Raw genomic sequence first — 9,458 nt, 5'->3', positions numbered from 1 at the left:
TTCTCTGTTCACTGCCACCCCTCCCGTGCTCATTAGTCATTTATTTTCCTTATGTTAGTCCCTCTGCTAATTTGGGGTGGTCTTTCTTCTACCTCACCCTTCCCACAATGAGCCCTGGAACACTTCTGATTACATTGGAGGAATTATGAAAACTGTTCAGATTCTCTATCCTGCTTCTCAATGCATTAATCTTGCCTTCCCCCATTGTGGGCTTTGCCATTCACCAGCTGTATGACTTTGGGCAAGTTGCTGAACCTCTCTGTGCCATAGTCTTTTCATGTTCTCATGTATAGAATGGTGATCTCAATAGGGCATACCTCATATGTCTGTGGACAGGATTAAGAGTCAACAAATGTGAAAAGTCTTATGACGGTTTCTAGCGTAAAGTAAGTGCCATGTAAGTGTTAGCTACTATTAGTAATTAGTATGATCACCTCCTCTTCCAGCCAGCTCCTCTCTGGAAACCATGTCTGCTTGGAATAGCTAACCGATGGAGTTCTCTGTTAAACCTTGCCTGATCTTGTGGAGGCAGTTAAGTATTAAGTGTTTGGGTTTCAACAAGCTCCTGTACATGAGATAACCTGAGGAACTGGGCTGTCTACAAAGCTGTAATTATGTCCATTAATTTCTAACCAAGTAGGAGGAGAGGAGCTGAGAGTTGAAAGCAAGATTTTCCAGAATAAATAGGATTGATGTTGTGAGGGCAACCTCGCAATACCTTTTTTTTTTTTTTTTTTTTTTTTTGAGATGGAGTTTCACTCTCGTTGCCCAGGTTGGAGTGCAATGGCATGATCTTGACTCACTGCAACATCCGCCTCCGGGTTCAAGCAATTCTTCTGCCTCGGCCTCCCGAGTAGCTGGGATTACAGGCACGCGCCACCATGCTTAACTAATTTTGTATTTTTAGTAGAGACGGGGTTTCACCATGTTGGCCAGGCTTGTCTCAAACTCCTGGCCTCAGGTGATCTACCCGCCTTGGCCTCCCAAAGTGCTGGGATTGCAGGCGTGAGCCACTGCACCCAGCCAACTTCACAATACCTGAAGGGACAGTGGATCATGCACCTTGTTTCCTATGGTCTTTCTGGAGTCCTTCTGCTGATACTCCAGGTCCCGGAGGCCCTGCCCCTAGCTTTCTTGTCTGAGCCCTCCTAGAACACCCTCCCCTGTGGCCATCCCCAGCTTGAGAGCCTCTCACTGCTTGTGTCTCAAGCAGTCCTTGTCTGGAAATAACCCATCACCCACATTTCTGTTCTAGTCTACTTTTTCTTTAAATTGACAGACACAACTAAAAGTATATGCATTTGTGATGTTTTGAAATATATACGCATTGTGGAATGGCTCAATTTAGCTAATTAATATATGCATTGTTGTTTTAGCTTTCAAATCCATGTCCTTGATTTTGTAGTGAATATAATTAATTCCTTTAAGGCCCACTGAATTCACAGTCAGTGTTTGTAATTATGTGTTCCCCCCAGCCCACCCGAGTCTCTCTTTCTCTCTCTCAATGAATACCAGAAGTTCAAGTACTATAGAGTTGGGGGAGGTTTGGGAGTATTTTCGACATAAAAAAAGGGCCGTTATTGTCACTAAGGTTGGGAACCACTGCCACATGGGACATGTGGGAGCCATGGGAGTAGCACTAAGTTCTCTGGCTCTCAGTTTTCTCTTCTGTCAAATGGAGGTAAATCATAACTGCCTGTTTTTCCAAGGGCAGGAAACAGAGTGTTCTGTACTCAGGAGTGGGGCCAGGGAGCAGTGATCTTGTGATCCTTGCTGCTATGCTGGGAAGCCTCCATGAGGATGAGATGAGAGAATAGATGGGAGGGCACATGCAGAGGTGGCAAATGCAGGCAGGGGATGCGTACTGCTTCAAGCCTCATTATTATTTTCCTCGTTCTGGGTCCAGCTGGACCAGCTGAGCCCAGAAGCCTAAAACCCATGGAAGCCTTGCCAGGAGCAACGTGTTCTTTTGCCTTTCTCCACCCTTAGTTGCTTTTCTGTGGAGAAACAACAACAGAGAGCTGCTCCTGTATGTGACTAAGAAACATCTACAAACTTCCTCTTATCTAGCCTAGTAACTGCTGTGGCCTCAGAAGTTGCAGTGTTTGTCTCTGTTTAGTCAGCGTTGCCTAGGAAACAAAGTTGTTCTCTCTTTACCACTACGTGACTGTGGGGCCAGTTTTTTCCCCTTTCTTGTAGAGAAAGGCTTGATGACCAGAGAGGTTTGGGGCGTTGCTGGGCTATTTTCTAGGTTTCCTTTTTTCATCTGCTTTTTCTTGTTCAGCTGGAAGTCTGGCGTGGGAAGTCTACAGAAGATTAACCAAATAGCCACAAAGTCTCTAAGCTAGTTTTGAAAGGGGGAGGGATTTGGGAGTTAAGTGGGGATTGGAAGAACTGGTCAGGGCGAGGAATGGCTGCCAGGGGGCTTTGAACGCACTCGTTCAAAGTTTGTATCTGTGCCGGGCGCGGTGGCTCAAGCCTGTAATCCCAGCACTTTGGGAGGCCGAGACGGGTGGATCACGAGGTCAGGAGATCGAGACCATCCTGGCTAACACGGTGAAACCCCGTCTCTACTAAAAATACAAAAAATAGCCGGGCGAGGTGGCGGGCGCCTATAGTCCCAGCTACTCGGGAGGCTGAGGCAGGAGAATGGCGTGAACCCGGGAGAGGGAGCTTGCAGTGAGCTGAGATCCCGCCACTGCACTCCAATCCGGGCGACAGAGCGAGACTCCGCCTCAAAAAAAAAAAAAAAAAAAAAAAAAAACAAAGTTTGTATCTGTACCAGCAGCTATACAATCTGCATGCCATGAACCAGTTGGCAGGTATAGACAATGAACCTGGCATTATGAATATCAAGGTTGGGAGCAGGTGGGGAAACTGGGATTTGAGAGGCCAGCAAGGCGGAGTTTGCAATGTTCTGAAGGGTTTTGGTGATTAGAAAAGAACAGGTCAGCTGGGTGCAGTGGCTCATGCCTATAATCCCTGCACTCTAGAGGGCTGAGGCAGGCAGATTCCTTGAGTCCAGGAGCTCAAGACCAGCCTGGGCAACATGGCGAAACCTCCATCTCTACTAAAAATGCAAAAAAAAAAAAGAAAAAAAAAAAAATTCAGGAGTGGTGGTGCACAACTGCAGCCCCAGCTACTCAGGAGGCTGACGTGAGGATCATCTGAGCCCAGGGAGTTGAGGCTGCAGTGAGCTGTGATGGCCCCACTGCACTCCAGCCTGGACAACAAGAGTGAGACCCTGTCTCAATAAAAAACAAAAAACGAAAAAACAAAAACAAAAACAAAATGTCAATGTGTATGACCTTTACAGAGGAAGAAGCAGGTCATTTTGATTACATTTAGGCAGTGGTTGATGTAAGGGGCAGAAGGCAAGACATCTTGGTCACCTTGAGGTTTGTAGCTCAGGAAAATCAAGGAGTTCTGTTTCCCCGGTTTCAAGTGGGAAAAGGACAGGTATATGTGCTACCAGAAGCTGAGATGGAATGGAGTCACTTAAAGAGAGGTGATAGTTTCCCTTGGGAACATAGTGGGCTTAGAACACAGCTCAGGGTCCAGAGGAAGTTCAGGTTAGGGCGTGGTAGAGGAGACACTAAGCACTCATCAACAACCAATCAGAGAAATGCTAGGACTCTGGATGCTGGGGACTTGGAGCTGGGAAAGGGTGATGGGTGATAATGAACCCCAAAGAGAGGTGGAGGAAGGAATCTGGAGCCGGGAGCCTTAGACTTGGCCCTGCCCAAGTGGTTGGTGCGTTTGGTGAGAGAACTTTCAGCAGTGTCCCTGAGAACTTTGGGCAGGGACTGAGGACATCTTTCCTTGGCTGGAAGTAAGGGGAAGAGCAAAGGAAAGGGGAGTGGTTTTGCTTCCTCATATATTCTCCCTCCTTCTCTTACTAGGGCCTTTTTAGCTCCTTTGCCAAGCCAAGTGTCACATGTGGATTGGTATTAAGGAGAACGCATTAAGTGACCCCGGTGATGTTTTCAGAAGAGAGGAGGCCCACTCCTGTTGATTTGGTTCCTCTCTTCTCGTTCCCTCCTATGTATACCCTGCCTGTTTCTTTTGGGCCTTCCTGGGGGTATCTTTTCTCCAAAATCATCCCCTCAAGCTACGGTTGTGTGTGATGAGTCACCTTGCCACTCACTCCGAAGCTCTCATATGAAAGCAGAGCAGGAGAGAGAGGAAGAATCTGAGCTTGAGTCCTAATTCCCATAATAGTCATGTGACTTTGGGCAAGTCACTTAAACTCACTGAGTCTCAGTTTCTTTATCCAGACAGTGAGGGCAAACAGCATGTCCTTCATATGGGTATTGTGCAGATGACACGAGATCATGGCTGCAGCGTAGGCCTGGCACTGACAGGGTGCTCAAGGGATATTCAGGGGGTCAGCAAAACAGCCCCTACTGGGTGAGGGGCCTCTCCCACCCAGTCCGTTTATACTCAGTCAGACACCAAGTTTATTTTTAGAAAAACAGAGCAAAGTTTATTGAAATTTCAAGCTACATTTGAAACATCAAAATCCAAATCCTGGAACCATACATCAGGATAAGGTGTCAAAAAGTGGAAAGTGTTCACTCTCACAAAACCCGCTACAGACAAGCTTTCTGGGCACACCTCCCAGGCTCCATTGGATCAAAGCCATTCCCTTGTTCATCCCTCATCCACAGTAGGACACCATCCTTCTGTTCACTTGAAAGTTTTCCACAATAATTACAAAACAAAACAAAACAAAACAAAACAAAAAACGTTTTCAAATGACACTGTGAAGCCCAAACTGATCTTCTCTCAACCCCATTCTATGTAGTCAGCACCAGTGAATGGTGGGTTTGGCATTCAAAAGAGGACTTCACGTTTCAGTGGACAGCTGGGGAAAGGGTTGCAGCAGCAAGGCATCCGTGGCCGCATTCAGAGCCTGGCCCCTCTCCTTGCCTTTACTCTCGAGTCTTACTTAACCTAAAGGACAAACTGGGTCAACTTGGTAAATGAACACAGTCAAAGACTTAGCCATAAGAGGTAAGGGACCAGTCAATATTCCCAAGGCTGGTTAGGCCCTTCAACACGTAGGTGGATGTGTATATGTATACATCGCTACACTAAGATACAGATCTAGCCCTATGGGTATATATACGCATTTATGGCTATATAGAAAAACTATGCCAATACTAACCAAACAGAACTTTGTAAGCGGTCATCCCAAAGCTGTAATCCCACACTGGGCTGTGCACAAAGCCATGCATTATACCATATTAACCAACAGAAGGCTGACTTGGCTCAATCTCTCCCATCTGTGTCCCCTGCCTTCATGAAGCAGGGGAGAAGAGAGAGGTTGTCTCTGTTTAAAACAAGTGGCTTCTTCATAGGAACAGTCATTGTCAGGTGAAGCTGTTGAAGATGTCCATGGAAATGAGAAACAGACCCCTTAAACTTTCTGGAGCAAACTGGTGTCACACCTCAAACTACCCTTCTCCTTTGCCAGTTGCAGCTAAGTTGCCCAGGCCCTGGGAGCCCCCAGGGCGCAGTAGCATTAGAGGCTCACTGGCTTGGTGTTACTAGGCCCCATGCAACTCAGCCTCCAGAGACCTGCTCTTGTCAGGGGAGTCTGTCACTGGAGTGGACCCAGGTGGCCATGTCCTTAGGACATCTCTTGGCACCAGCTATGCTAGGTGTAAAGTTCTCCTCGTGAGATGACGCTTGGGGAGCCAAAAACAAACTGGAAAGAACTAGGTAAAACAAGTTTAGTGGCTCTGCCCACCCTGAGGACAGAGCCACTTACACCGCAGAACCACCAGGAGCCTCGGGCACTTGTGGGGATTCGGGAGCTGGCTCTTCAGGGCTCAGACAGGACTGGAACTTCTCCAGCTGCTCTGGGCTTGCCAGGGTCTTCAACAGGGTGTTCTCACGCTCTAGCTGGGAGTTCTTCTCCACCAGCTCTCGGATCTGCTCCTTCAGGATCTCCACCTCCTCTCTCACAGCATACATCAGATGATTCTTCACCAGATCCTGCCAATGGGGGAATCATAACAAAGCCATTCCTTAGCCATCATGGCCCCTCTGCAGCACCTTTGCTCTGCCATTGGTGTGCCTATGCTGTCCTTAATGCCAGAGCCCTCCAGCCTTCCTTCAGTGAACTGGTCTGGCAAGTCCAATTCCTCGTTCACCTTTCTCTAAAGCACTTAAACCCTCATTCAGGAGAGCTACATGATTTGGCTCATGCTGGAGTTGAGAGCCCAGCTTTGAACTAGATAGGTTCTCCCCTCCAAGTTTCCAATGACTTTCAAAGCTGGCTGCTGAGCGGCCTTTGGGACGACACTTCTGCTGGTTGCCGGTGGTTTGCTATGTCCCCCATTTTACATAAGCCCCTGCTGCTGCTGATCCAGATCTGGGGGAAGGGGAGACCTGCAATGCATCCCATCCTGTTTGTCTGCTGTGCAAATCTTAACCAAGAAAATAAAATTGGCTATTTTGGAGTCTCCACCCCTCCATATGACCCAGCACATTGAATTGCAGCTGTCCTGCAGCCGGCCAGTTAGCATGCAGGACATTGGCCTTGGGGAAAGGTACAGAACTGCCGCATCCTCTCTGAATTTGATGACTGCAATGAGGGCAGGGAAGGTGTCCTTAAGATCCAGGGCACAATTAAGTGGCTCCCAACCGCTGAAGTCCTAACCCTCTGCAGCCATTGTGGCTGCTTCTTGGAGTATGACCTCTACCTGGTAAGGAGAGGGACAGGGGTGGGGTGCTTCGCTTCCTGTTTCCACCCAACTCCTGACCCCAGTCCAGGCTCTGCAGAGGCACTGCAGTGCTGTTGCATCCAATGAGCTCTGCCCCTTGCCAGCTGCACGATGCACACAAATGCAAGAATCTGAGCTCCCTGCCCAGCAACAGGCCCAGAAGAGAGTCAGAGCCTGCTGCAAAGACCTGAGATGGAGGAGAGAGGAAGAAAGGAGGGAACCCGGGAAGGGAAGACTGGAAATGCCCTAAAAGGTGTCACTGTAATCAGACTCCACCTCCAGTAGGGATAGGAGGCAGGCTGTCAGCTTCCTCAGGGTTTTGGCTAACGGCTTTTTCACCCATTCCCTGAATCCTGCCCAGAGTTACATAAGCAGCAGCTAAGTCAGGGGATGAGAATGACGCAGTGTTGCCACTCACCATGGCCTGTTCGATCTTGTTGTCTATGGCCACCACGCTGGCTCCGGAGGCACTGCCAAGACAAAAAGCAAAGCGACCCATTACCCACTCGGTTCTACTCTGAGTACATGGCAGTTGTGGCCAAAGTCCTCCACCTGCCTTGGCTCTTCCTCTCTCTCTCTCTTTCTCGCCTCCCTGGACCAGAGTTCCGAACAGTTTGTCCCCAGATCCTTCCTTAGCCCCTGCAGGAAGCTGCATCTCCTCATCGAGGCCGGCTCAGCTCTGCTGCCGCCGCCCCGAGTTCCGCCCCGAGTTCCGCCCCGAGTTCCAACAGATCTGAGCTGCGTGCCAGTCCTGGGGCGCACAGGCCACCGTGGCCTGCTCGGACGATATGCAAACAATGGGGGGTGCGACCCGGGGAGTCCCCACCGCCGGCCGACAAGGTCCCGGGCAAACCTACCCGGCTCTAAAGCTAGCTAGGAATTCCTTCTCGGCTGGTAAGCTTCCGGCCTTCTCCCAAGCGGCGCACGGCACTCGGCCAGCCCTCTGCCCAGCCCTGCCTGGCCCTGCCCGCCGCCCCTCTGCCTCCGGCTGCCTCTGCGGCTGCAGCAGCTCGTTTTCACGGCGCAGCGGCCGCAGGGACGCTTCGACGATGGATCCCAGAGCGGCGGTGACCCCCCCTTCCTGCGTCCCCTACCCCCGCCCCTTCCCAGGATGCTGCACCGCGGGGAACGGGGACCAGCCGCGCACAGCTCGCTCAGAGATCGGGCTGGTAGCCCAGCTCTGGCCGGCGCCCCGGCTCGGTAGGCTCCAGAGTCAGCGGTTACCTGTTGTCCAGCTTAACGGAAACCACATCCCCTCCAAGCAGGGAAGAGAAGAAGGAGATGGAGAAATTGTGCAGCTGATAGACCGCCACCTCCATGGGGGTCTGATACATTTCGGTGTTCATGACTCGGGCTGCTGGGGAGCTCTGGCCGGGTTTCCTGCCGTGCTGGGCTGCTGGGTGGCTGCTGGCAGGCTGCGCTGGGCTGGGCTCTGCGCTAGTGTCCGGCCCTGAGGCTAGGAGCGGGACGAAGGCTGCAGAACGAACCCAAAGCGCTCCAGCTGGACTGGAAGGGAAGTGACTCGAGGGGTGTCACCTCGTGTGTCACAAACTCCACGGCCGCCAGTCCAACCCAGACTCGGAGATATTTTGGCTCCTGCTTCTTTATATAGGAGGAGCCGGCTGCGTCACATGGCGTCAGGGGCCATGCAAATGAGTCCTGTACCGGGCTTTGTGGCCCAGTTAAACCACATCCCCTCCCTGAACCTTAGGCTGAGACTGTAAACAGTTCAGCGCTTTCTTGTACCAACTGGCATCTCCAAAGAGGGCTCTGGAGACTGATAAAAACCAAACTGGAGCTGATTTCTAGAGAAATAAGAAATACAAATGCCCTAACAAGAGGCAGAGGGCATTCAGTAGAGAACAGCGCTAGTTTGAAAAGCTCTTCTTCAGGTGGCAGCCAGCATGTCCCCATGGCTTTACATGCTCTCCTATGTCATACTCCCTGACACCCGCCCTCACCATCACGGCCTCACCTTCTTCCCAGTCACTGCCCTCTCAGTCTCTCCCCTGCACACATACTTTGTCACCTGCACATTCACTTTCTAATCAACCCAGCTTTCTCCTCACCAGCCAGCTGGCATGCTGACCTGCCCTAAACCCCAGCACTCATTCACTTGCCCCTTCCTCTGAATGTTCAGGTGTGGGAGTACTTGTCTGTGGACTGGCACATGTACAGGTCTGTGATATGCATGTAATGCATGCACAGGTCCACTCTCACCTACAGATGCATATGTGTGGTGTGCGGGAGCTGAGGTGAGTGGGTGAACATGTATGGGAGAGCAGCTAGGTGGGTGACAGAGGAGGTGAGGAGGAGACAGGGTATGGGAGTGAGCACTGGAGTGACCACAAGACGCTAGCCCTTTTCTCCTTGGTCTACCACATTCTACTCTTCAAAGAAAATACATTAAACATTATCCAGGATCCCGTGTCTCTATTTTTTAAAAACAAAACTTTGTTACTTTTCTTTAAAAAAGTGAATGACAACACTCTAAACCAAAGGTATAAATATATATAAACAATCCCAGGAGAACACCTGCCCTGTGATGGGCCCAGCCATGCACAGCATTAGAGGGTACTTCAGGAAAAACAGACTCCAAACCATAAACTAGATGAGGTGATTGTTCCATAATAAAAGTTACACGTTTCCATTAAAACATATTTTCTTTATATCCGATCTGTTCGTTAGCGGGCGCGTGGGAAACAAAAGCACCAGAAACTCGAG

At 50.1% G+C, this 9,458-nt stretch overlaps 1 protein-coding gene across 1 annotated transcript; it reads right to left on the bottom strand.

Moving 5' to 3' along the window:
* Positions 1-4,459: 4,459 nt before the first annotated feature.
* On the bottom strand, positions 4,460-8,382 carry TSC22D3 (TSC22 domain family member 3). The gene is made up of 3 exons (XM_023203131.2): positions 7,959-8,382; positions 7,153-7,204; positions 4,460-6,003 (listed from the first exon to the last, which is right to left on the bottom strand). The coding sequence occupies exons 1-3, from the start codon at positions 8,078-8,080 to the stop codon at positions 5,773-5,775; spliced, it is 405 nt and encodes a 134-aa protein (XP_023058899.1). The 5' UTR covers positions 8,081-8,382; the 3' UTR covers positions 4,460-5,772.
* Between the last annotated feature and the right edge of the window lie 1,076 nt (positions 8,383-9,458).

The sequence above is a fragment of the Piliocolobus tephrosceles genome, chromosome 12, assembly GCF_002776525.5.
Source record: "Piliocolobus tephrosceles isolate RC106 chromosome 12, ASM277652v3, whole genome shotgun sequence".
In the NCBI taxonomy this organism is placed as follows: domain Eukaryota; kingdom Metazoa; phylum Chordata; class Mammalia; order Primates; family Cercopithecidae; genus Piliocolobus; species Piliocolobus tephrosceles.
Note: the sequence above shows the minus strand (reverse complement) of the source record. Positions and strands in the feature narration are given on the sequence as shown.